Source organism: Chionomys nivalis, chromosome 3, assembly GCF_950005125.1.
Source record: "Chionomys nivalis chromosome 3, mChiNiv1.1, whole genome shotgun sequence".
In the NCBI taxonomy this organism is placed as follows: domain Eukaryota; kingdom Metazoa; phylum Chordata; class Mammalia; order Rodentia; family Cricetidae; genus Chionomys; species Chionomys nivalis.
The window spans coordinates 95,344,442-95,372,067 of NC_080088.1; the positions used below are offsets into that span (position 1 = coordinate 95,344,442).

The 27,626-nt window shown below is 39.4% G+C and overlaps 1 protein-coding gene across 1 annotated transcript in view; it reads right to left on the reverse strand.

The window, feature by feature from the left end:
- Positions 1-474: 474 nt before the first annotated feature.
- LOC130870758 (cytochrome P450 3A13-like) overlaps positions 475-27,626 on the reverse strand; it is a 33,435-nt gene continuing 6,283 nt past the window's right edge. The window contains exons 5-13 of the mRNA XM_057763538.1: positions 24,157-24,270; positions 23,843-23,931; positions 21,430-21,578; positions 11,240-11,367; positions 10,298-10,364; positions 6,743-6,903; positions 3,944-4,170; positions 1,168-1,330; positions 475-746 (exon numbers count right to left, since the gene is read on the reverse strand). Of these exons, the coding sequence (XP_057619521.1) occupies positions 651-746; positions 1,168-1,330; positions 3,944-4,170; positions 6,743-6,903; positions 10,298-10,364; positions 11,240-11,367; positions 21,430-21,578; positions 23,843-23,931; positions 24,157-24,270 (1,194 nt within the window). The 3' untranslated portion in view covers positions 475-650. The remainder of the gene's footprint in view (positions 747-1,167; positions 1,331-3,943; positions 4,171-6,742; positions 6,904-10,297; positions 10,365-11,239; positions 11,368-21,429; positions 21,579-23,842; positions 23,932-24,156; positions 24,271-27,626) is intronic.

Here is a 27,626-nt window from a genome sequence, read left to right on the forward strand (position 1 = left end):
GTAAGACAGATAAACATGGCAGGCAGAAGGGTAATCTTGGCAAAACTACTGATGTAGATAATTCTATTTCAGTTCCACTTTTGCAGGGGGCTCTAGAAATACTGTTGCTGATGTTATTGCTTGCATATTAGGGGCTTTGTTCACACAGCCATGTCCTCACTCCATATATCTCGACTGCAAAAATATCAAAATAAATCAGCATTGGTATCTAATGAATAGAACTGTCCATCGTTCTGTGAGGTGACAGTTTAGCTGGGTATGGTAGTTTAGGATGATAACTCAGTACTTGGGAGGTGATATCAGGGATTCTCAGATATCCATTGCTATATAGTGATTTTGCGCCCAGCCTGGGATACATATGACACTGTTTTTTTTTTATATGACATTGTTTTAAAGACAACCAACTAGCCAATGCAATCCAAAAATGAAACAAACAAAAAATAACCACACTCTCACACACATACAAATGTTCTTGATTTTCTCTATTTTGGGAAGCGAGTGATTTTTGAACTTTCGTGGCTAGAGGAGATGGGCAATTTGATGAATGCCCATACATGAAGACAACTAATGTCATCTTGATTTCTGCATTTTTCTCACAGAATCAGCTGGCATCTGGAGTTATGGGATGCAGTCTCATAATGGACTTTATGTCAAGCTCCACTTAGGGTTCCATCTCTTGATACAGCCCTTAGAATGATGGGTTTTTCTGTTTGAAAAAATCCTCCTTTTCTTAGTTTTAGAGGGATCTGCAAGAGTTAAACAAACACAGTAAGAGCCAAGCAATGAAGGGTCACCAAGCACAGAAGCAAGGAAGAGATTCATCAAGGATAAATACTCTTTACATGCATATGAAAGCTATTTTTCCTTTCTTTAGTTGTCATTTCTTAGAAGGCAAAATTTTTAAATATTTGGGGTTTGCAGATAAATATCAGGCCTTCATGCTTATAATTCAGGCATTCTCCTGAATGAACCACTCCTCAGCCTCTGCATAAGATACAGTCCCCCACCCCTGAATCCAGAAGCCCCAAACCTCAACAGACATCACAAAAGAAGTTACTTGGCTCATAGAGTAGATTAAAAAATGAGCCAGCATATTCTTCTCTGCATATAGATGGTCCAAATTAAGAAAACCAAACTGTATGTGACTTATTGGGAAAGCACGCTGACCTGAGTTTCCTCACAAGGCTGGAAGGAGAAGTTCTGTAGGACTCTGACAAGAGCGATTTTTATGCTCATGAGAGCAAACCTCATGCCAAGGCAGTTCCTGGGTCCACTCCCAAAGGGCTGGTATGTGTAAGGATCGATGCTGTCCTGGTTTTTCTTGCTGAACCTGGTCCCACAGGAGTAGATGAAGACAAGTTAACAAAGCATAAAATTCATAGCAGTTCCTTGTTTGATATCTCTTACACATACACACAGCCTTAGTAGGCAGGATGCTACTTGCCTGGGCTGTTTGTGGAAATTCTGCTTGGGGCCTTTTTAAAAGTTAATTTTTGACAGTTCTTAGTTGTATACAATACGCTGTGATTTCATTGCTTCCATTCCATTCTTCTCTACTAGTCACCTCCTACTTTTATGCCTCTTTGTGTGTCTTTGAGTGTGTGCTCGTGTGTGTGTGAGTGGGTGTTTGCGTGTGAGTGTGCATGTGCGTGTGTGTGTGGTGTACTATCCGAATACACACACAAGTTTTTTTTCTTTTTATGGGAAGTCACAGATGCTGTGTGTCTACAATGGCAATGTCCATGTCTTGTCCAAGAGACAGTGTATTGCACACCTCCCCACCTTCTAGCCACTACAGTCTGTCCTCCCTGTCTTTCATGATGTTTCCTAGGCATTGGAGTATGAGATATATTGCAGAAATTTTAGGCTACAGGACTCTCCCTCTCTCTTTACCATGGAAAAGCTTATAGTCATTCTGAGATGACATCAAAGATGTTCAAAAGAACATTTGTTATTTATTTTTGAGATAAGGTCTCACTGTGTAGTCTTGGCTGGTTTGAAACTCTCTATATAGACCAGGCTGGCCTTGAACTCAGAGATCTACCTGCCTCTGTCTTGCATGTGCCACCACACCCAGTTTAAGAAAATTTATCCTTAAACAAGTAAAGTGCATTTAGCCCAGTGACATGTTCATAATCTGACATAAAAAAAAATGAGGCCAATTGAAGGAAAGCATGTTCTTGCCTCAAGTACCACTTCTTCTGGCCACATGCTCATTGGGTTCAGAGGATACCACAACTGGAAGTATGTTATTGGAAGTTTGTTTTCCCTTTGCCTTGTGTAATTCTTTCCTTTCTGCTCAATTCTTTCTTTGACTATTTCCAAGTCTTTCTTCTTCCTAGCTCCCTTCTTTCTTCCTCGACTCTCCTTCCCTTCATTCATTTCCTTCTCTGTTTCTTCCATCCTTTCCCCTACCTCCCTGTATCTCTTTTCTTTTTTCTCTCTCTTTCTTTTCTATCCCTCCCATCCTCCCATCCCTTCTTTTCTTGTTCTGCTTCTGTTTCTTCCCCATTCTTCTGCTTCTTCCTACTTCCCTTCCTTCTTTATTGAGTATTTAAATCAGATATCTTAGAAAATATACAAAGCCACTTCAGTGTGATACCATCAATGTTTTTCTTTATATGTGTCCTTGGGCATTATATTGTCCTTGAGAAGATACATTTTATTTAAATTTGACATTTTTTAAATATTTAAGAGAATAATAATGATTTTAGAAGGGTGATAATTGTTATGTGGTTATGTATTTCAAACTGTAACATATATTTTGAAAGAGATTCTCGAGTATTTATGGATTGTATGTTATACATACATACATACACACACATTTTCTACGTGACAGCTGAGAGAGAGTTGTGGATGATGTGTGTGGAGCAGTTGACATGGATGAATGGTTGCTGGGCACATAGAGATCCATTTAGAATGCTGTACATATAATTTTTATCTATTACTCTTCGGCACTTGTCAACCATTCTCTCTAGTAGACTTACATTAATATTTGGATTTTTATCAGTGTTTGGAGTATTTCATATACAAAGTAGGCATGCGTTATTTGCTTCACTGTTAAAAATTCATCATAAATATAATCAATGATTCATGCTTTTATAGTCTCAATACTACAGGAGGTAGAATTGCTGAGACTGAAGGGAATATATGTCATCTGGAATGTGTCAACCCCTCTTGAAACCCTCCGTAAATATTATGGTGGCAGCAGGCAAGCCACAACCACTAAGGCATGTATTCTGACAGCAGAAAATCCATCTCAGTACATATCTGGATCACAACTCCTTTGATTTTTAGCCTCAGTGCTAAGACTTCTATTCTCTGCTTTGGTTACCAAACAGGAGATCAAGAAACTAGTATTTTTAGATTTAAAACTATGACTGAAGGCTGACTTTGACTCCAAAATTTCCAGAAGATTCTGCTTGAGGCATCTCCAATGAAGGAGGTTTCTAGACGAGCAGGGGACTTTGCCTTAGAAGAGTCACTAAGTATAAGGGAGCTGGCTAGGCTGACAGCTAGAGACAGGAGTGTAAGACCCCATGGGCTCCACTCTCTTCTGAAGGGCTGCTGTAAGCATGATGGAGGAGGGACTCCAGGCCCACAGTGACACCATTGCAGCCATAATAGAAGATCCAGGAGGTCGTGTCTGGTCAGGTGGGAGATGCAGATGCTCTCTAAAGGTGATGGGGACAGCTAATGGGAATGGCAAAGAAAGCCTGAGATGAATGAAAAGTATATTATAAAACATAAGATCGTGCTGAGGAAATAATGGCAGATGATATACTTGAAAATTTACATAGGCAGAAAAACAAGCAAGTAGAGATACAGAGACACAGACAGACAGATTGTTTTTTCTACAAGGATATCTTTAACACCAAGAGACAACAAATCATGCTTCAGTTAGTCCAGTCTTGGATAGTTTCTCTTTCCAGGGTCTTTGTACCTTTCAGGGCGGAACTCCTCAGGCTCTGGCCAGCATTTTGGGTCTTTGTGAAGAGCAAATGTTGGTACTATCACCACAGTCCCTTTGGGAATGAGCACCCCATTGATTTCAACATCTGTCTTACAGATCCTCTCAAGTCTCCCACCAACTGGATACAATCTAAGAGTTTCATTCACGACCATGTCCAGATACTCCATCTGGACCAGGGCGTCATATGTAGCAGGTGCCTGGATGAAAGGAAAGGGAGCATGAAGGGAAGAGGAGGAGGGAGAGAGATTAATGAATTAATATTTTGAATTAATTTTCATTTATTGAGTATTGCTGAAGTGTTTGAAGTTCCATAGAATAACTGCTATTGATAAAAAAAACTTTACCATTTACAAAGTATTTCTTTTTCAAGATAGGGTTTCTCTGTGTAACTGTTCTGGAACTATCTCTGTAGACCAGGCTGGGTTTGGACTCACGGAAATCCCTGTGCCTTTGCCTCCTGAGTGCCAGGATTACATGTGTGTACCATCACCACCTGGCATTTTAATAACTCATGTTCTTCAACCTGTTCAATAATCCATTGAGAAGCAATCCTTTAGGATAATCCCAAACACAGGGTCTTGAATCCTCCGCATTACCATGTAATACATTTTCTTTATGTCAGGAACCATTACTAATAGATTATGACAATTATACTCAACAACAACATGCCACAGTTAGTGTTATCTTTCCGCAGAGAGGTCACATATATATGTGAAATTCTATAAAATACAGATGAGAGTCAATCGATGACCCAGATATTAATCCACACAACTTTGAACATCTGTTCTTTGACAAAGAAGCAAAAATATCAAATTGAAAAAAGAAAGCATATTTAACAAATGGTGCTGGCATAACTGAATATCAAAATGCAGAAGAATGAGAATAGACCCATATCTATCACCATGCACAAAACTCAAGTCCAAATGGATCAAAGACCTCAACATAAAGCCAGTCACACCGGACCTTATAGAAGAGAAAGCGGGAAGTACACTTGAACACATTGGCACAGGAGACCACTTTCTAAATATAACCCTGGCAGCGCAGACACTGAGATCAATAGTTAATAAATGGGACTTCCTGAAACTGAAAAGCTTCTGTAAAGCAAAGGAAATGGTCAACAAGACAAAATGATAGCCTACAGAATGGGAATGGGAAAAGATCTTCACTAACCCTACATCAGACAGAGGTCTGATCTTCAAAATATACAAAGAAGTCAAGAAATTGGTCATCAAAAGAACAAATAATCCAATAAAATAAATGGAGTACAGACCTAAACAGAGAATTCTCAACAGAGGAATCTAAAATGGCTGAAAGATAAATTTTCATAGCTACTACAGCTCATCAAAGAAGCCCCTCTTTACATCAAATGGAGATCATTGTAGGAAACTGGACACAATACAGAGATCAATGAATCATAGATACATCTATACTACAGCTCCTGCACTTACAAGTCAGGGAACATGGAGAATATGAGGTTGGTAGAAAGCTTGTAAGAGGAAGTTTACTGTGATACAGTCTTTCCTAGAAATGTATGCATAAACAAGACCAGAACAGTGGCAATATAAATGGACTTGTGAATGGATGGAGATGATTTCACATGGTTCCACTCCTAGGCAAAGAACTTGAGGCAGCTAATAACTTTTGGAGGAGGAAGAATTAGCCTTTCTCAGGGATGAACCCTCTTATTGGTTGTCAAATGCAGAGTATTTACATATATAACATATATACACAAACAACAAAAATGAGCTCAGCAGATTGTGTGTATGTGTACATACATAAAAACATGTGTATATATTTATGCAACAATAGTAATCAAAAAGGGATTATCAACTTGAGAATTAGGGCATGGGAGAGACATGGGAGAGGCTTGAGAAAGAAAAGGGCAGGAGGAAAAGTGATGCAATTCTTTTCAATTAAAAATAGTCTAAAATTAAATAAAAGCATGCAACATTGTTGTACAGCAAAAAGCAAAAACAAAAACAGTAAGTGATCTAAGGAGGTATTAACAGTCTATTCTATACTAAATACAACAAAAGACAGATAAAGCCATTGCTATCAAAATGCTCAATTCTGACCATGGTAAAAATCACAATGAGAACAGGATCAATTACTTAGTCCTATTCTCTGTTGCTGGTCCAGCCTTCTGGCTGTTCCTTCAGGGCTTCCTGTGAGCTCTGAAGGGAATGACAAACCAGACAGCCCATTCCGCAGACTACATATCCTCATATCCCACAGCCTCTCAGTTTTGGTAGATTTGTAAAGACCAATGTGGGTAACATGTGACTATTACTTTATAGGACTTTTGGACAGATCATAATGTAGGGTTAAGAGTTTGACTCAGGCCACCTATGAGTGGAGAGAGATGTGTGAGGCAGAATTAAATCAGTCTGCCCAGCTCAGCCCAGCCCAGCCAAGGCCAGTCACAGTCAGACAACAGTGTGAGCAGACAACAACACACTCCACGACATCAGCAGAGCGGACAACCCTGACACCTGAGCAACCAATGCTCACACTTTCATGCCGCTGTGATTTTGTGGTTGTCTCTTGGTAGCTTTTAATGACAGATAATGAAACAAGATGTACCAACATTCATCTATAAAGGTGTTACAATCCTAAAAGCAGTATCTAATGTCTGTTTCCCATTCACTCATCTCTTCAGATCTTTCTTAAATAGAACTGGAAAAAGAATCAATGCTTATCGCCGTGTGCAAAGATTCTCACCAAATGTGAAAAGAGCCAGATTACCCATTCCAGGTTCCACATCCTCACCTTATTGGGTAGAGCCACATCAATTTTATCCTGCAGTTTCTTCTGGACATCAGGGTGAGTGGCAAGCAAATACATAGCAAAGGAAAGAGCACTGCTGGTGGTCTCATAGCCAGCAAAAATAAAGAAAATAGACTGGGCCACAATCTCCAGATCAGATAAACCTGGAGGAAAAGGGAAAACATTTTATTTCATTTATTTTTACATTGATTGATTGATGTGTGTGCAGAGTCTAGCAAGCCAAAATATGTGTTTAAAAAAAGTTAGAGGAAAACTTGCAAGAGTGAATTCTATTTTTGTACCATTTGTGTCTTGGGGTTTGAACTCAGGTCTTTGGGCTTGGCAGAAAGTGCCTTTATCTACTGAGTCATCTCATCAGTTTAGGACATACATTTTGGGTTAAGAAGGTGAGAATAAATCATGGTTTAGATGAGGAGCAACCCAAAGAAAAATTACAAATCTCTACTGAGAACATGAAAAAAAATTCAGGGTCATATTTATTTTTAATTCCCTGACAAGGGGATAAAATGGAAAAGTCATTTTAACATAGTTTCCCTAAGGTCTGTGTTTCTCTTGTCTATCTGCTCCTCATACCAACACCCTTAACAGCACCATACTTTTGCAATCTACGGAGAAAGCATGTCTACTTAGTATGGCAGTGTCTTTAGCACACCTCTGGATGACTGGTTATGATTATAGAAAACATCTACATGTTTTCCTCAATTTGTTTCCTCTCTTTGTAAGAATAAAAAATTTCTAGTACTTCTTTACAGACAGATAAGTATGGCACATTTAAACTTTAATTCTGCTTAATTAAAATTTTTTATGTGTGCATGAATGAACGGTACATGAGGTGTGCATGTGTTTGTGAATGTGCATGTGAGAGTACATTAGTAGTGTGTATATGACTGTATGTGAGTGTGTATGAGTCGTGTATGTGTGTGAGTATATGTGAGTGTGGTATGTGTGCATGTATATGAGTGTGGTTTGTGTATGTGGTGTATTTGTATATGTACTTGATGGTGTTGGGGCAAGAGCAGGATGTCTCACAGACGTCAGTAGAACTGTCTAGACATTTGACTAGTCATTGTTCACATTCTTACGCCACTGTGATTTTATGGATGTCCTATTCTGTCATTTTCTTTGTTATTTCCTTGTAATAGGGTCTTTTACTGACATGGAAGCTTTCATTGTCAGCTGTACTGGCTAGTCAGAGTTTAATGTTCCCTCTGTTTCTTCCTTCAAATGCATGGGGACACATGTTTAACCATACCTGGCTTTTTATGTAGCTGCTGGGGATTAAAATTCAAGTTCTTGTGCCTGTGTAGCAAGTGTTCTTAACTACTGACCCATCTAGCCATTCCCAAGAAATCTATTTTTATAAATAAAATAGGGAATAGCATTTTTCCTTAGAAAACATGAAATTATTCTTGGTAAAATATAGCTTTAAGCACTTTGAATGAGCATTCAATACATAGGCTTGAGTGTATGGAACATTAATAGATCTGTGAACTAAATACACTTTAGGTAATCCATGTCAACGGTATTAAAAATTCTCAAAGCGTAGTCAGCAGACTCATAGCAGTTAGTGAAAATTAAATACAAAGTCTCCAAGCAAGCTTACATTTCTCAAACCAAAATAACAACTTTGATGCCTTGTGATGTTTTCGTGAACAATCTTCCTTGAGAAACTAGAATTACTAGTCTTCCCAAATGGTTGATAATAGAAGTTATGCTAATTAAGAAGCTATAGAGGTGGTGACTGACTTTATTCTAAACAATGAACTAGTGTAGCTGGAGAAAAAAAAAACGCCAGAGGAAGGAGCATTGAGCGTGGAACACACAAAACACGTGTCCATAAAATAAGGTTAGCAATGCTTATTCAATCACGGCTGAATATCATCTGCTTTGTATTCCCCCTCCTCACTCTGCTCTATGCTTTAGCTCAGGACCACACTGCTCCTGAAAACAGCTGCTCTTCCTCTTGGGTTTTAATCTGCATAGTAGCTCAGCTCAGTTAAGCGCTAAACAGTTAGGCATTGAGCAAGAGGTGGAGTGGGTCCTTTAGAAACAAACAACCTGCTGACATTGCAAATTCAAAAATGATAAATAAACAGTGGAAAATAAATGTTTGCAGAGTTTATGGAGCTCTTGTTTGCTAACTATGATGTCTGTGGTGTTCTCAGTGGGAAGATGGCCAGTCAGATTCTTTGTCCTAGTGAACATGAAGCTTATGTTATTGTTTTGGTTTGAATGTCAAGTGCCCTCTCAATGTCATTTGTCTGCTCAATCTCATTTGTCTGGACACTTGGTCTCCAGATGGTGATGATGCTTGTGAAAAAGGCTGTAGCTTCCTTGCAGGAACTGGGTTGCTGGGATGGGACTTTGAGGTTTGGTAGCCTGACTACACTTTCTGGTCACTCTATGCTGTTCCTGTGACCATGCCTAATCCCATGTGTTGTAAGTCTCCAAAAATGAATGAACTACCAGCTTGAACAACAAGTCAAACTAGACTCTCTCTCCTTTAGATTTATGATTCTCACAGCAACAGGAAAATTACCAGTGCATAAAAGTAGAGGTGCAAAAACTCATAACTTTGCTCTCTCTATAGTAGCCAAGCAGAAATACAAAGCTGTTTAATTTTAATGGATCAATATTTAATTAGTTTAAAAAGGAAGTAGGAGCTCATAAGCAAGGGCTTATACACTGGACAAATGTCACTGAATTTGTGTTTCAGTGTAAATGATGGGAAGGGAACAGGATTGATGTATGATTATGATTATGTTGGGGAGAGAGAGAGAGAAAGAAGCAGCAGCAGAAGAAACAAAAGAAGAAGAAGAAGGAGAAGGAGAAGAAGAAGTTGGAAGATAAGAGAAGGAAGAGAATGGGGAAAGAAGAAACAAAAGAAGGAATGTGGCAAGAAAGAGAGAAAAAAAGAAAACAATGAAACAAAATGGCAGATAGCTGTCTCTCCCTTAAAATGGGACTCCTAGCTGCATAAGATAGGATGGAATTAGAAAGCCATCATTCTCCAACTATCACTGCAGTGGTTCCTCAAAAGCAATCCATGATGAGAAAATGAGTAGGTGAAAAACTACTAAGAGTAGTGGGATGTGTATTTAGTCCCAAGGCTTTCTCCACCTGTTCCTTATCAACTACACAGGAAATCAAAGTGTGGCTATAAACCAAGGTTTCCAATGACCATCACCAATGTGGGGCTGTTCCTTTTGCTCCATGTCTAGATACAAATCTCCAGGCAGGACTTTTGACTCAGTGAGTCTAGACTAGGCCTAGATGGTATTGGTTCTGTTGCATGAGATGCAGAGACCACTGATGACCTCCAGTTCTAAACTGCATATGCATGGCTGCCGTTCAGGCTTTGAATACAGTAACAATCCTGTGCTTTTAGAAAGTTATTCTGGCTGAATATATAATATCCACAAACATGTTATTCTGTATTTTGCAGACATATTCATCTGCCTGGGTAACCCCTTGCCTATTTCCAGAACAAATACCTGTCTTTGTGGTACCACATCAGTAGATACCATCTTTGCTTACCGTGATAAGACTCTTTGTCTTTGGAATTCTGGGAGTTGATCATCAGCTGAAGAAAATCTAATCTTTGCTGAAAGAAAGTAGTTTTGGAAGGTGCAAAGTCAGTTGTGTGGTCAGAGAGGGTCACAAGTGCAGAACTAGCTAAGCTTCTGAAAAAAAATATTTATTTCAGACCAGAAATCTCACTAGAGTCTAGATCCAGTGGTAAGACATATGTCCACATATCAGCTTTGGAGAGCAGAATGCTTTTTTTGTGTGAACTCTGGCTGTGTGTCCAGCAGCTCTGGTCTTTGTTATTCTTGACCCTTATATGACCAGCAGGAAGGTGGCTGGAATATATGTGAGTTATAATTTTTAGATGTTTGCTCATCTTTCCCTCCTGGTGTGAACTAAGATGACAGAAGACATTAATCCTTGAAGAAACGAGCCATTAATAATGGGATCTCCTGATCCAACACCAAAGTGACAAATTCTGTTCCCAACATGTAGCTCTATAGTAGGGTTGAATTGGATACCCAGGACACCTTGGGCCATTGTTCAAGAACGATGTGTTTGCCACATGCATATGGTCCTGAGTTTTATCCTCAGCACCAAGGAAATTACAAACTTTAATTTTTTGAGTTATATCCTTAAAGTTTTTCATAATCCCTTTAACTAATTCATAACCTCACAAATGCAAGAAAGTTTTCCTGGCATGTGAATTTCTCATCTCAAAAATATTAATTTAATGGCAAATTAGTCATAATATGTATTATTTGATTCTAAATGCTTTTTTCTTGACTTATTTTAAATTTCTATTCCCAATGCTTCATTTTTTTTCAAAATATAAAAATTCCTCTGTTCTTAACCTAGTCTAATATTTAAAATTATGTGGAACATATCTGTACAAACAAATGCCTTAACATTTTATCAATAAATGAACAGTGTCATATGATCAATAATTACCTTTTCTTTATCTCGCATGCGATTCTCTTTCATATTTTCTACAGAAGTTTTAAAAAAGCTTATGACATCATTTGAAAATATGGTCATTTTGAGTGCATTGTATACTGGGATAAGGAATGGAAAGAGTACTAGAGGGGAGAGAAAGGAGAAACCATGGTGAAAATACACAGTCTACCAGGAACGATTACGTTTATTTTGACACTCAGAACATCAAAGTTAGTAGAACCTCAACCAAGCCTTGCCCTTTTCTCAGGTTCCAGACCACCAGCTGGGAAAGAGCACTGACATAGAGGTGATATCAATGGTGCCTGCTCAATGATTCAGGGTTAAATTCCTTGACCTCTCACTCTTGACATATTGGATTAAGGTCTTTTTGAATAGATCAGGCTTCAGTTCAGTGCTCAAGAAAGAACTTTCAAGACTGGAGTGATGGCTCAGTTGGTAAAATGCTTGCTTTGCAAGTGTGAAAATCTGTGTTCACTTCCCAGAACCCAGGCTAAGAGCCAAGTGCAGTGTCTCAACAATGGCAGCAGGAGAGGTGGAGACAATGAATTCCTGGAATCTCAACAGCCAGTTAGCCCAGCCTACTTGGTGAAGTTCCAAGCCAGTGAGTACCTGTTTCTCACAAGGTGGAAGGAATGAGCAATGACATATAATTTTTTATGACCTACCTGTATGTAAGAGTGTGGATGTGGTGTGTACATGTAGACACAGAGAGACAGGCAGGTAGGCAGATAAAGGTAGGCAGACATAGACACACACACAGAGAATGTGTTTTAAGTTAGAAATCAGGAATCGACAATAGAAGAAAAGTTGGGAAAGTACTGTATAAATTGATCATCACCACACTCTTCCATAACCAAAAGGTCAAGAACAATTCCAAATTGTGTCAGAATGAAAAGAGAGAAAAGGCATGGTATAAACAATGTTAGGGACTTGTGAGACAACTAGGCAAAACCCTTTACTGTGGAACCTGACTAAGTTGTTTCCTGGAACCCATGGTAGATAGAGATACCTGAGTCCCACATCTTGCCCGCAAATGTTCACAATGCACCTCTACTTATACAGGTACACAAATAATAACAACATCAACACTAATAATAGTACTACCAATAAAGAAAACCCTTATGATGAAGATGGAGACAAAACAGCACCTAGAAGAAAATTTGAGTGTTGAAAAAACCTGATCTTAAATGGCAACACTTTATGAAAAGTACCATTAAGAGAGAAAAACATACTTTGGCCAGAATAGGTTAAGACCGGTGATGTTAAGACCAAAGTGGGAACTAATAAAATTTAAAAAAAGACAGAAGGGAAATCAGCAAAAGCAAAAGTTGCTTCTTCAAAAATATCCTTAGAAATAGTTAACTGCTAGCTGGTATCGTTCTAGAAATAGAGTGATCACTCAAATTACTAGTGTGCATAGTGGAAGTTTTAGGGGGAATTAAAAATACAAGGGCATAATAAGTTATTCTATTGGTAATTTGAAGATTATAAGAATTGCTTGAATCACAAAGTTAAGCTAGGATATACAAATTCCTAAAAATACACAAACTAGGGGGCTGCAGTCTCTGCTGTGATCTGCTGGACCTGCTCTGCCTGCGCCCTACTTCCATTAGTCCCTGGCTCATTGGGGCATCCAGGAGTTCCTGTGTAGGTGCCGAGAAGTTTCATCGGGACGGGTCATTGGAATACCACGCATCCATGTTTTGGTGTTGAGGAGTTCACCTGGAAGGGAACGGTTCCTGCCCCTACACTGAGGAGATACACCTAGAGAGTTAGTCACAGCAAAGACTGGTCCAAGACATCAGGCCTCTCCTGGCTCCATTTGAAGGAAAAGATGGGCAGGCGCCAATGCAAGAATTCCCCCAACAACTTGAAAGGCAACGTGACATCACCACGATCCAGGAATCCCGAAATGAGAAGTCTAAACCCTAATACAGAAGAATTAGAAGAATTCGACTCAAAAGTGAATTTTATGAAAATAATAGAGGACCTTAAACAGGAGGTGAAAAACTGCCACAACCAATTAGAGATTACAAACAAAAAGGTAGAGGAAATGAATAAATCTCTCAAAGATACCCAAGAAAACCAAGAGAAACAAGAAAAAGTAATTAAACAGGTAAGGGAAACGGTTCAAGACTTGAAGAACGAAGTGGAAGTAATAAAGAAAACACAAACCGAGGGAAGGATGGAGATGGAAAATTTGAATAAACGAACAGGAACTACAGAGACAAGTACCACCAACAGATTACAAGAGATAGAAGAAAGAATCTCAGACACTGAAGATACCATAGAGAAAATAAACACTCTCATCAAAGAAAACAGCATAACCAACAAATTCTCATCACAAAACATTCAGGAAATCTGGGACACAATAAAAAGACCAAACCTAAGAATAATAGGGATAGAAGAAGGAGAAGAAGTACAGCTCAATGGTCCAGAAAATATATTTAATAAAATTATAGAAGAAAACTTTCCCAACCTTAAGAAAGATATTCCTTTGAAGGTCCAAGAAGCATACAGAACACCAAATCGACTGGATCAAAAAAAAACATCTCCTCGTCATATAATAATCAAAACACAAAACATACAGAATAAAGAAAGAATATTAAGAGCTGCAAAGGAAAAAGGTCAAGTTACCTATAAAGGTAAACCTATCAGACTTACACCTGATTTCTCTATGGAAACCATGAAAGCCAGAAGGTCCTGGATAGATATACTGCAGAAACTACGAGACCATGGATGCAAGCCCAGACTACTATACCCAGCCAAGCTTTCGTTCACTATAAATGGAGAAAACAAAGTTTTCCAGGATAAAAACAAATTTAAACAATACGTAGCCACAAATCCAGCCCTTCAGAAAGTAATTGAAGGAAAATCACAAACCAAGGAGTCCAACAATGCCCACAATAACTCAGACATCTAAAGACCCTTCACCAGCACAACTTGAAGAAGGGAAACACACAAACTCTACTACCAAAGAAAAGAAAGAAAGAAAGAAAGAAAGAAAGAAAGGAAAAATGACCGGAGTTAACAACCACTGGTCATTAATATCACTTAATATCAAGAGATTGGATACGAAAACAGGATCCAACATTCTGCTGCTTACAAGAAACACACCTCAACCACAAAGACAGACATCTACTCAGAGTAAAGGGCTGGGAAAAGGTTTATCAAGCAAACGGACCTAAGAAACAAGCAGGTGTGGCCATACTAATTTCTAAGAAAGTTGACTTCAAACTAAAATCAATCAAAAGAGATGGAGATGGACATTTTTTACTCATAACAGGAACAATTCACCAGGATGAAATCTCAATCCTGAATATATATGCCCCTAATATAAAAGCACCCACTTATGTAAAAGAAACATTACTAAAACTCAAGGCAGTCATCAAACCACACACACTAATAGTAGGAGATTTCAACACTCCTCTCTCACCAATGGACAGGTCAATCAAACAGAAACCTAACAGAGAAATAAGAGGATTAAGGGAGGTAATGAATCAAATGGACTTAACAGACATCTATAGAACATTCCACCCAAATAGGAAAGAATATACCTTCTTCTCTGCAGCTCATGGAACCTTCTCGAAAATAGACCACATACTCGGTAACAAAGCAAACTTACACAGTTACAAAAAAATATCAGTAACCACCTGTGTCTTATCAGATCACCATGGATTAAAGTTAGAATTCAACAACAATGCTATCCCCAGAAAGCCTATGAACTCATGGAAACTGGACAGTCAACTACTGAACCTCACCTGGATCAAGGAAGAAATAAAGAAAGAAATTAAAGTCTTTCTTGAATTCAATGAAAACGAAGACTCAACATCCTCAAACCTATGGGACACTATGAAAGCAGTGCTAAGAGGAAAATTCATAGCATTAAGTGCCCACTTAAAGAAAACGGAGAAAGCACACATTGGAGACTTAATAGCCCACCTGAAAGCTTTAGAAAAAAAAAGAAGCAGACTCACCTAGGAGAAGTAGAAGACTGGAAATAATCAAATTGAGGGCTGAAATCAACAAAATAGAAACACAGAAAACAATCCAAAGAATCAATGAAACAAAAAGCTGGTTCATGGAGAAAATCAATAAGATTGATAAACCCCTATCCAAACTAATCAAACGGCGGAGAGAGAATACGCAAATTAACAAAATCAGAAACGAAAAGGGAGACATAACCACAGACTCAGAGGAAATTCAGAGAATCATTAGATCTTACTACAAAAATCTGTATGCCACAAAATTGGAAAATGTTATAGAAATGGACACTTTTTTAGATAAGTACCATATACCAAAGTTAAACCAGGACCAGGTGAACAATCTAAATAGACCTGTTAGTCGCGAAGAATTAGAAGTTGTTATAAAAAACCTCCCCACCAAAAAAAGCCCAGGTCCAGATGGCTTCAATGCAGAATTCTACCAGAACTTCCAAGAAGACCTAATACCTATACTCCTTAATGTATTTCACAATATTGAAACAGAGAAGTCATTGCCAAATTCCTTTTATGAAGCTGAAGTTACTCTGATACCAAAACCACACAAAGACACAACCAAGAAAGAGAACTACAGGCCAATCTCACTCATGAACATCGACGCAAAAATACTCAATAAAATACTGGCAAACCGAATCCAAGAACACATCAGAAAAATTATCCATTATGATCAAGTAGGCTTCATCCCAGAGATGCAGGGCTGTTCAACATACGAAAATCTATCAATGTAATCCATCATATAAATAAACTGAAAGACAAAAACCATATGATCATTTCATTAGATGCTGAAAAAGCATTTGACAAAATTCAACATCCCTTTATGATAAAGGTCTTAGAGAGATTAGGAATACAAGGGTCGTTCCTAACTATAATAAAAGCTATTTATAGCAAGCCGTCAGCTAACATCAAATTAAATGGAGAGAAACTCAAAGCTATTCCACTAAAATCAGGAACACGACAAGGTTGTCCACTCTCTCCATACCTCTTTAATATAGTGCTTGAAATTCTAGCAATAGCAATAAGACAACATAAGGGGATCAAAGGGATTCAAATCGGAAAGGAAGAAGTTAAACTTTCATTATTTGCAGACGATATGATAGTGTACATAAGCGACCCCAAAAACTCCAGCAAAGAACTCCTTCAGCTGATAAACACCTTTAGTAGCGTTGCAGGATACAAGATCAATTCCAAAAAATCAGTTGCCCTCCTATACACAAAGGATAAGGAAGCAGAGATGGAAATCAGAGAAGCATCACCCTTCACGATAGCCACAAATAGCATAAAATATCTTGGGGTAACCCTAACCAAGGAAGTAAAGGATCTATTTGACAAGAACTTTAAGTCAATGAAGAAAGAAATTGAGGAGGATACCAGAAAATGGAAGGATCTCCCTTGCTCTTGGATAGGGAGGATCAACATAGTAAAAATGGCAATTCTACCAAGGGCAATTTATAGATTCAATGCAATCCCCATCAAAATCCCATCAAAATTCTTCACAGATCTTGAGAGGACAATAATCAACTTTATATGGAGAAACAAAAAACCCAGGATAGCCAAAACAATCTTATATAATAAAGGATCGTCTGGAGGCATTACCATCCCTGACCTCAAACTCTATTACAGAGCCTCAGTATTGAAAACAGTTTGGTATTGGCATAAAAACAGAGAAGTCGACCAATGGAACCGAGTAGAAGACCCTGATTTTAACCCACAAACTTATGAACACCTAATTTTTGATAAAGGAGCTAAAAGTATTCAATGGAAAAAAGAGAGCATCTTCAACAAATGGTGCTGGCAGAACTGGTTGTCAACGTGTAGAAGAATGGAAATAGATCCATATCTATCACCATGCACAAAACTCAAGTCCAAATGGATTAAAGACCTCAATATTAGTCTGAACACACTGAACCTGATAGAAGAAAAAGTTGGAAGTACTCTACAACATATGGGTACAGGAGATCACTTCCTACGTTTATCCCCAGCAGCACAGACATTAAGGGCAACATTGAATAAATGGGACCTCCTGAAACTGAGTAGCTTCTGTAAAGCAAAGGACACTGTCACTAAGACAAAAAGGCAACCCACTGACTGGGAGAGGATCTTCACCAACCCTGCAACAGACAAAGGTCTGATCACCAAAATATATAAAGAACTCAAGAAACTAAACTTTAAAATGCTAATGAACCCAATAAAAAAATGGGGCACTGATCTGAACAGAGAATTCTCAACAGAAGAAATTCAAATGGCCAAAAGACACCTAAGGTCATGCTCAACCTCCTTAGCAATAAGGGAAATGCAAATTAAAACAACTTTGAGATACCATCTTACACCTGTCAGAATGGCTAAAATCAAGAACACCAATGATAGCCTTTGCTGGAGAGGTTGTGGAGAAAGAGGCACACTCATTCATTGCTGGTGGGAATGCAAACTTGTGCAACCACTTTGGAAATCAGTGTGGCGATTTCTCAGGAAATTTGGGATCAACCTACCCCAAGATCCAGTAATACCTCTATTGGGAATATACCCAAGAGATGCCACATCACATGACAAAAGTATCTGTTCAACTATGTTCATAGCAGCATTGTTTGTAATAGCCAAAACCTGGAAACAACCTAGATGCCCTTCAATGGAGGAATGGATGAAGAAAGTGTGGAATATATACATATTAGAGTACTACTCAGCAGTAAAAAACAATGACTTCTCGAATTTTGCGTGCAAATGGATGGAAATAGAAAACACTATCCTGAGTGAGGTATCCCAGACTCAAAAAGAGGAACATGGGATGTACTCACTCATAATCGGTTTCTAGCCATAAAATAAAAGACATTAAGCATATAATGTGTGATCCTATAGAAGCTAAATAAGAAAGTGAACCCAAAGAAAATCATATAGTCATCCGCATGGAGAGGGGGAAGTAGACAAGATTGCAGGGCAAAAACTGGGAACTTGCGGGTGAGGTGGCATGGGGCAAAGGGGAAATGGGATGAGAAATATGAGAAGGGGAGGATGGGAGGAGCTCGGAGGATTGGGATGGTTGGGATATAGGAAGGATGGATACGGGAGCAGCGAAGTATATATCCTATCTAAGGGAGCCATCTTAGGGTTGGCAAGAGACTTGACTCTTGAGGGGTTCGCAGGTGTCCAGGAATATGTCCCCAGCTGGTACCTTGGGCAACTAAGGAGAGGGAACCTGAAATGACCCTATCCTATACTGATGAATATCTTGCATATCACCTTAGAACCTTCATCTGGCGATGGATCGAGGTAGAGACAGAGTCTCAATTTGGAGCAACGGTCTGAGCTCTTAAGGTCCAAATGAGGAGCAGAAGGAGGGAGAAGATGAGCAAAAAATCAGGACCACGAGGGATGCACCCACCCACTGTGACAGTGGAACTGATTTATTGGGAGCCCACCAAGGCCAGCTGGTCTGGGACTGAATAAGCATGAGTTGATTCCGGACTCTCTGAGCATGGCGGTCAATGAAGACTGATGAGAAGCCAAGGACAATGGCACTAGGTTTCGATCCTAATACATGAACTGGCTTTGTGGGAGCTTAGCCTGTTTGGACGCTCACCTTTCTGGACGTAGATAGAAGGACCTTGGTCTTCCCGCAGGTCAGGGAATTTGGACTGCTCTTCAGTATCGAGAGGGAGGGGGAATGGAGTGGGGGGAGGAGAAGAGGAGTGGGGATAGGGGGAGGGAAGTGGGGGGAGGGCAATATTTGGGAGGAGGGGAGGGAAATGGGAAATGGGGAGCAGGTGGAAATTTTAATTAAAAAAGAATAAAAATAAACAAATAAGTAAAAAAAAATACACAAACTATAGAAATTGACTAAAAATAGATGCATAACATGTGTAATAGACCTGTGACAATATGAGAAAGAATTAATAATAGAAGGCCCTTCACATGGAAAACCTAAGACCAGAATATTTCAGTGGTGAATTCTTCCAATTTACAGAAGATCCAATGCCAATTTCCCCCAAACACTTCCAAAACACAGAGGAGAAGTGAAACATCTTCAGAATTCTCTATAGGGTCACAGTGCCCTTAATCCCATGATCAAATTGACATCAAACTAACACAGCAGACGATCTGCTGTGTAATAGAGCCATGTCAATACAAATGAAAATGAGCAAAACAGGTTTATAGATATAAAACGTTTTTTAGATAAGCCAATATTTAAAAGTATTTAAAGGAACTTCCAGAATTATATGATTACATTATATTTTTCAATATCTATCTATCTTTGTCTGTCTGTCTGTCTGTCTGTCTAATATTTATTTTGAGACAGCATTTCTCTGTGTAGCCTTGGCTGTCCTGGAACTCACTTTGTAGACCAGACTGGTTTCTAACTAACAGTGATCCATCTGTGTCTATCTCTCAAGTGTAGGATTAAAGGTTTGCACCACCACTGCCCAAAACACTTAGCATAATTTATCATTTTGTTATTGTTATTATTTTATTATTTTTAATTACATGTAAGTGTGTGTGTGTGTGTGTGTGTGTGTGTGTGCCTGTATGCGGGTTTGTGTATCTGAGTGAAGGTGCTCTTGCATGAATTAGAGATGATTGTGATTCCCTTGACATGAATTCCGGGGACTATTTTGGGTGCTCTGGAAGACCAGCAAGTACTCTTAACCTCTGAACCATCTCTCCAGTTTAAGTACATATATTACATTAAACATTAATATAAAACTCATCACTTCCATTTGAGTATATGTCCAAAAGAAATGAAAATTATTGTTCAAACTTGAATAAGAATATTCAGAGCAACACCATTAATAACAGCCATAAGTTTGAAAAATTCCAAATATCCATCAATAATAAATTCAACCTCGAAAAGAAAGGACATACTGAAACATCCTTCAATATACAGGAGCTTTTGGCTATAGGATCGGGCCATTTCAGGCTCTCTCTCCTCAGCTGCCCAAGGACCTAGTTGGGGACATCTCTCTGGACCCCTGAGAACACCTCTCGAGTCAAGGCTCTTGCCAACCCTAAAATGGCTCCCATAATTAAGATATATACTTCCCTGCTCCCATATTTATTCTTCCTTTATCCCAACCATCCCATTTCCCCAAGCTCTCCCCATCCTCCCCTTCTCACTTTTCTCTCCCCATCTCCCCTTTCCCCCATCCCACCCCACCCCCAGCTCCTAATTTTTGCCCAGCAATCTTGCCTACTTCCAATATACAGGAGGATAACTATATGTTTTTCTTTAGGTTCACCTTCTTATTTAGCTTCTCTAGGATCGTGAATTATAGGCTCAATGTCCTTTATTTATGGCTTCATCTGGCGATGGATGGAGATAGAGACAGAGACCCACATTGGAGCACTGGACTGAGCTTCCAAGGTCCAAATGAGGAGCAGAAGGAGGGAGAACATGAGCAAGGAAGTCAAGACCGCGAGGGGGGCACCCACCCACTGAGAAGGTTGGGCTGATCTAATGGGAGCTCACCAAGGCCTGCTGGACTAGGACTGAAAAAGCATGGGATAAAACCAGACTCTCTGAACATGGTGGACAATGAGGGCTGCTGAGAAGCCAAGGACAATGGCACTGGGTTTTGACCCTACTGCATGTACTGGCTTTGTGGGAGCCTAGCCTGTTTGGATGCTCACCCTCCTAGACCTGGATGGAGGGGGGAGGACCTTGGATTGCCCACAGGGCAGGGAACCCTGACTGCTCTTTGGACTGGAGAGGGAGGGGGAGGGGAGTGGAATGTGGGGAGTGGGGGGAGGGGAAGGGAATAGGGAGGCAGGGAGGAGGCAGAAATTTTTAAATAAAAAAAAATTCCACAACACCAACAAAAAAAGATACAGGAGCTTTTGAAAACATAGAAAACCAGAAACAAAAGATGGTAAATTATACAATTCCATTTGCAAGAAATGTCTCTTACACCAGAAGAAGGCAGGGAGCCAACAGCTAAACATGCAGTGTTTCTGAGTTGCCAAAAGTATTCCATAGCTGACCATAGTGATGACTGTGAATATCTTCATCAATCAGCCTACTTAAATGGGCCATGTGCAAGGCATGTGAGATAAAGTTCACAAAATCAGTAGTAGAGAGAGAGGATGGGAGAGAGGATCAGGGGAATGAAAATGACTGAAACCCATTATAAAATGTATGAAACCATCAAACAATAAACATGGGAAAAAACAGAAATAATGAAATGGTAGTTTACGTACTCACTGAGAGGAAGAATGGATCCAAGAAATTAATTTTTAAGAGCTTTTTCACTTTCTGTACAAAGGGATGTTGTGGGTTGTTGAGGGAATCAACGTTTACTCCGAATGATGTGCCGGTGATTACATCCATGCTGTAGGCCCCAAAGATGCTGAATCGAGAGACACATGGAAATTAACATCCATGCCTTCTCTTACTCCTTCTAACATACATAATGGATAACTTGGGAGTAAATTCACAAGCCAAGGCATGGCAGACACTGCCAGGACCCCTTCTGTGATGGATCTAGGCCTCCATCACACTCTCTGGTGAGAAGTTGAGCAGAAGATGGTGTTAGCACTGCTTTTGCACTGGGTTGTGATGTGGGTGTGATGGGGGTTAGCTTTAGTTGCCATCATGACACCGTCTAGATTTAGATTTATCTGGGAAGAGATTCGCAGTATGAAGTTGTCTGCCTCAAGTTGGCATCTGGGGATGTCTGTGAGGCATTGCTTTGACTGCATTAGTGAATGTGGAAAGAGACAGTCCCCTTTGGGCAGTGCCTTTCCCTGGGCTTGAGTCCCTGACTGCATAAGGGTAGAAAAGGTAAACTGAGCACAAATGTGAATGTATTTCTCCTTGTTCTTCACAGTGGATATAACTAGGGGCTTCAAGTTCCTGCCTTGACTTCATTGTAACAACATTGACTGAAACATGGAACTGTGAGATTTTATGAACTCTTTCCCCCCCAACTTTCCTTCTTTTCAGGAAATTTTACCATAGAAATAGATATGAGAATAGAATAGACATCAGGAAACATGGAGTCATAGAAATAGACATCTAGAATCAGACAAACTGCACAAGTGTTAATGAAGTGTTGGTGATAAAGAATTAGGAAGCACAAAGTCCCAATAGGACAATGCCCAGGGGACTAAGAAAGAGAACACTATGTGAGGAATTTGTGCATCACTGGTATCTGTGCCCAGAGCCAATTCATCTTCAGTACAACACATAACAACTGTTATTAATTCCCTGGAGCACGGCACATGCTCCAGGTACTAACAGATTAGCCTTTCCCAGTACCGGGGAGCTGACAGTGCTCCGAGGGCAGAAGTGTTGCTGTACGTTGTGAAAATCAGCAATATTCCTGGTAAAGACACCAGAGAAAACCTCCACTATGTACCTATGTGTTCCTTATTCATGAGGAGAGCTGTATGTTTTATCAGTGTTTCTTGAATAACTCAAAAGGCTCTAGTTTATCCAAGAAAATGATCCAGTGGCAATGCTTACATCTTTACTGGGACTTCACTCTTTGGAAATGGGTTAAAAGAGAAATAGTGGGTTGGTTACACTTTCATTTATCGACTCTGGGTGAAACATGCGTGTGCACCTGCTCCTGTGTGGTGTCTGTGTATGTGTGTGTGTGCATTTATGTGAGCACACTCATACCATGGCATACATTCAGAGGACAACTTGTAGGAGTCAGTTCTCTCTTTCCTCTGTGTGGGTCCTGGGGATCAAACTCAGGTCCTCTGTCTTGGTGACAAGCTCCTTTACCCACTGCGCCATCTCGCTTATCCTAGGGAGTATTTACTGCTTCACTGATATTCTTCATAAGCCCAGGATGAGATATAAATGGATCTAAGTTCTACATTTAACTTTCCCGGTGCACACAGTATTCTAATAGGACTTAAATGCTTTCTCTGTTGTCTATTTTCCATGGAGTCTACACCAATGGAAGTGTTTTAAATGATGATCTCTTTTGTTTTCTACAATTTCCAAATTAACACTTGTTAGAGAGATTAATCATGGCTTCCATAAAAAGAAGTGGCATCCTTTCATCTATGGCCACCCTACCTTCTCCTGGGAGATGCCCTTTTTCTCAGATGGCCTATTACAGTCATAAGGCTGTTACAAGGAGGTCTCCATTTTCCACTGGTCTCAACCTCAACAGAAGACTGAGTTGTTGTAATCAGTTGTAACACCAACAACCCACTCCTGTCTGTTTCCTGAGGCATCTTAACAACAGGAGCTTCAGCACCCTAGATGGCAGTTATAGTGTCTACTAACAACTACTGTGATTTGAGTGTGAAATGTCCCCCATAGGTTCATGTGTTTGAACACTTGGATCTGAGCCTATGGTACTGTTTGGGAAAGCTCCCAATTTTAGGAGGTGAAGATTCATTAGAGTAAGTAGGTTGCTACAGCCAGATCTTGAATCTGTATAGGCTGGGCTTCCTATTTCTTGAATGTTAGATGCAGTATGGCCTGCTGGACTACAGCTCCTGATACCACATCTTCCTGCCACAATGGACAAGTAACCCCACGGAACTATAAGCTGAAATGAAGTCTTTCTCTTTCTGGTCACTTTTGTTGCAGTAACAGAAAATCTTCTAACACAACAACCCAGCCCCCAACCACTGTGCTAGTACTTACTCTTTTGTGTTGATGGGATTCCCATTCTCCACTTCATGCCTTACGTTTCTCACTAACAGATCTGCAAATTGGTTAATGATGGGGAACATCTACACACAAAACAAAATCCCATCCATAATGAGATTAGAGAGCTCAGTTCCCAGTGGACACAACTTTCCCAATGACAAAGCAAGAGGTCCCATTAACACAAAATGACATTCTTAGGAATTTTCTACCCAGAGGACACTGATTGGAAAAGAGCTATGATCTTTCATTTCACCTGCCCCCAGGATCTGCTCTTCATGTTTCCAATGAAGAACTTACTACTTCTTTACCTCCTTGAGCTTTCCACTGGTGAAGGTTGGAGACAGCAATGTTCTTAGTCTCTTCCATTCTTCATTCTCAGATAAGGTGATTGCTTTTTTCAAAAACCCCACTGGACCCAAAACCTAAAAACCAAAACAAAAATGGTGTTGCCATATATAAGCTTGAAAAATTCTACAGTTGTAAAAAAATAATACAGGTGTCATTTATTTAAAAATATTTATGATTGTACAGTTGGTTAATGTAACATGTTCAGTGAATATTTGTCTTAAATGATCCCATCTCCTGGGAGGGTTGAGGAGTCATTCAGCCAAAACATGTGGCTCTACGACTTTATAATTTAGCTCCTTACTTCTATAGAAGTTCCACATAGCTGTTTCAGAGGAACTAGATCGGGACAAGACCTGGCCTATTTTTCCAGTGTAAGCCAAGTAGAAAGGAACTGATGACAACTGATGGCCTTGTAAAGACAGACCAGTAATAAACTGCAAATATTCATATTAGAAGCTTCTTGGTAAAGGGGTGATGAAAGTGATTTGAGAAAGCAATAACAGTACTTGAAAGAATTTAGGTATTATTTGGAAGAAATAATGTAATTCTAAGTAAAATATTTTTCTTGCTAATTTTCTTACGTGTAGATGATTGTACTTCTCTTCCCACCTTATGCTAAACTTGGCACTATCTTCTTGAATCTTAGGCCCATGAAAACATCCCATGAAAACATGCAGTGAGTACAAAAGTGGATATTTTTGTCATTCTGTATTTTAAAATGAGCCCATTCTGCATTTGATGAATGAAAAAATTCACCTGTTTTTACCTACTGTATTAAAATTGAATTCAACATATAATAAACTTAGAGAAAAACCAATGTTTTTAGTGTTTTTCATTCAGTGTATGCACATGTATGTTCGTGTATGTTCATGTGTGCATGTGCAGAGGCAAGAGGATGATATCAAGTGTCCTGCGTTGTCATGTTTCTGTACTCTCTTGAGATTGGGTCCCTCAAAGAACCTGAAGCTCACTATTTTGTGTAGGCTGGCTGGGAGCTCCTGGAATCCACCTGTCTGTCTCCAATGCTGAAGTTTTTATACCTGTGGCCATGCTCAACTTTTTTTTATGTGAGTCCAAACGCCTTTGTAAGATATTAGATAAATAAATATTCAGATGAACTTCTAAGATGAGAGTAGGTAAGGCCACATGAAATACAAATCACTTTCACAATCATTCCAAAGAAATGAAATACCAAGGGCTAGAGAGATAGCTCAATGGATAAGAGTACTAACTGCTCTTTTAGAGGACCAGGATTTAATTTCCAGAAACCTTATGGCAACTAATAATAATCTGTAACTGTTTCAGGGGTTTTGTTGATCTCATCTAGCTCCATAGGCACTCAACATAAACATCCTGCATAGACATACATGCAGGCAAAACACCCATACTTATATCACACTAAAATAAATAAAAAGAAGATGAAATATTTTAGGTTTGAATTTAACAAAAATGTATAGTACTCTAGAAGCTGTAAAAATGATGGTGAAAGGAACCAAACAAAATTTGAAGGAAAGAAGAAACATATATTTTGAGACCAGATAGCTCTTCCAAAGAAGATGGCTCATCAATTAAGAGAACTTTTTCTCAAACATGAAGACCCATGTCTGAATCCCCAGCACCCACATTAGAAAAAGTTGGGCATGGCTACATGTGCCATAACTACAGTGTTGAGAACAAAGACTGGTGGATCACAAGAGCTCACTGGTAATCCAGCCAAGATGAAGCAATGACCTTCGGGTTCAGTGGGAGACTCTATCTCAATAGAATGAAGCAGAATGCTAGAACTCGACACCTAATGTTCTGTACTTGCCTCTGCACATGTGCACATGGACTCATGCATGTAGACAATACACATACAATTTAAAGTTCTAAGAACAGCGATTTTATTCAAATTTATCAAAAAGTTTAATTCATTTCTGATAACATAGGTAAGTGGGGTTTTCATGGCTCGGCATCAATAAGCTTATTCTGAATTTGCATAAAAAGACAATGAAAGAAGAGGTAGAAAGGATTCTGAAAATGAAAAGGAACCAATTGTTCTGCCTCATGTGGAGTCACAAGGCAGTTACAACAATTAAGAGTATGTGCTGTTATGGGAGGAACAGACACAGGGCTATGGTACTTAACAGGGAATGAGTAGTTCATCCGCAGACCCAGCCCTAAATGATTTTCATTCTTTCTTGGTCCTCAATACAATCATTTAATCATTGGTTTAATGAATTGACTCTTTGTAGTCTAATCTGATATGATTCCACACCAAAATGTGGTCCCCTTTGATCTCTCTCTCTGTGTGTCTCTCTGTCTCTCTCTGTCTCTCTCTGTCTCTGTCTCTGTCTCTCTCTCTGTATATTTTCTTCTGTATGAGTGCAGGCATATGCATTCTATGAAGTGTGTAGAGATCAGAAGACAACCTTTGGATGTTGGTATTTAAATTTCCACCTTGTTTGAGACAGAGTCTGCTTTTTCCTGGTGCTTAGATCAGGGCAGCTGGCCTACAAGCTTTTGGAAATTCCGTCTCTACTTCCATTTCCTCATACATCTGTGTGTGTTACCATGTCCAGTTTTTGTATGGATTATGAAGAACTGAACACAGGTTGTTTTTCATGAGTTTTTATACATTGATCCATCTTCCCAGACTCCAGATATTTTCCCCCAGGTGCAAAAGTGACTCATTTATGTCAGAAAAACTAGAAAGACAAAAGAAAAAGGGAAAAAAGAATTTTTGCCTTAAATCTGATACTTCATACATGGGACAAAACCGGTCTCGCTGAACATAATGGACAATGAGGACTACTGAGAACTGAAGAACAATGGCAATGGGTTTTTGATCCTATTGCACGTAATGGCTTTGTGGGAGCCCAGGTAGTTTGGATGCTCACCTTAATAGACCTGGATGGAGGTGGGTGGTCCTTGGACCTCCCACAGGGCAGAGAAACCTGCTTGCTCTTTGGGCTGAGGAGGAAGGAAGACTTGATTGGGGGAGGGGGAGGGAATGGGAGGTGGTGGCGGGGAAGAGGCAGAAATCTTTAATAATTAAATAAATTAATTAATAAAAAAAACATAACACAAAACAAATCTCAGACTTAGATTAAGATTTAAAACTGTAAAGTTTAGTAAAGGTAAACAAGGAACCAACAAGGAGGGTTATGGAATGAATTTTCAGACACGCCACCACAGCATAATCCACAAAATTAAAAATAGATATTTTGCATCTTTCAAACAAGATTCTCCCCCTCCCTCACAGAAAGACTCCTGTTAAACAAACAGTAGTGATGATATGCCGGAAACGAGCTGTTGTGCACTACTGGTTGGAGTGTTAATTTGTGCAGCCACCATAGAAACCAATATAGAGGAATATCATCAGCCTAAACATTTAACTACCACACACTCCACTCCACTACTGCTGGGTATAAAAGTAAAGAAACTGAAC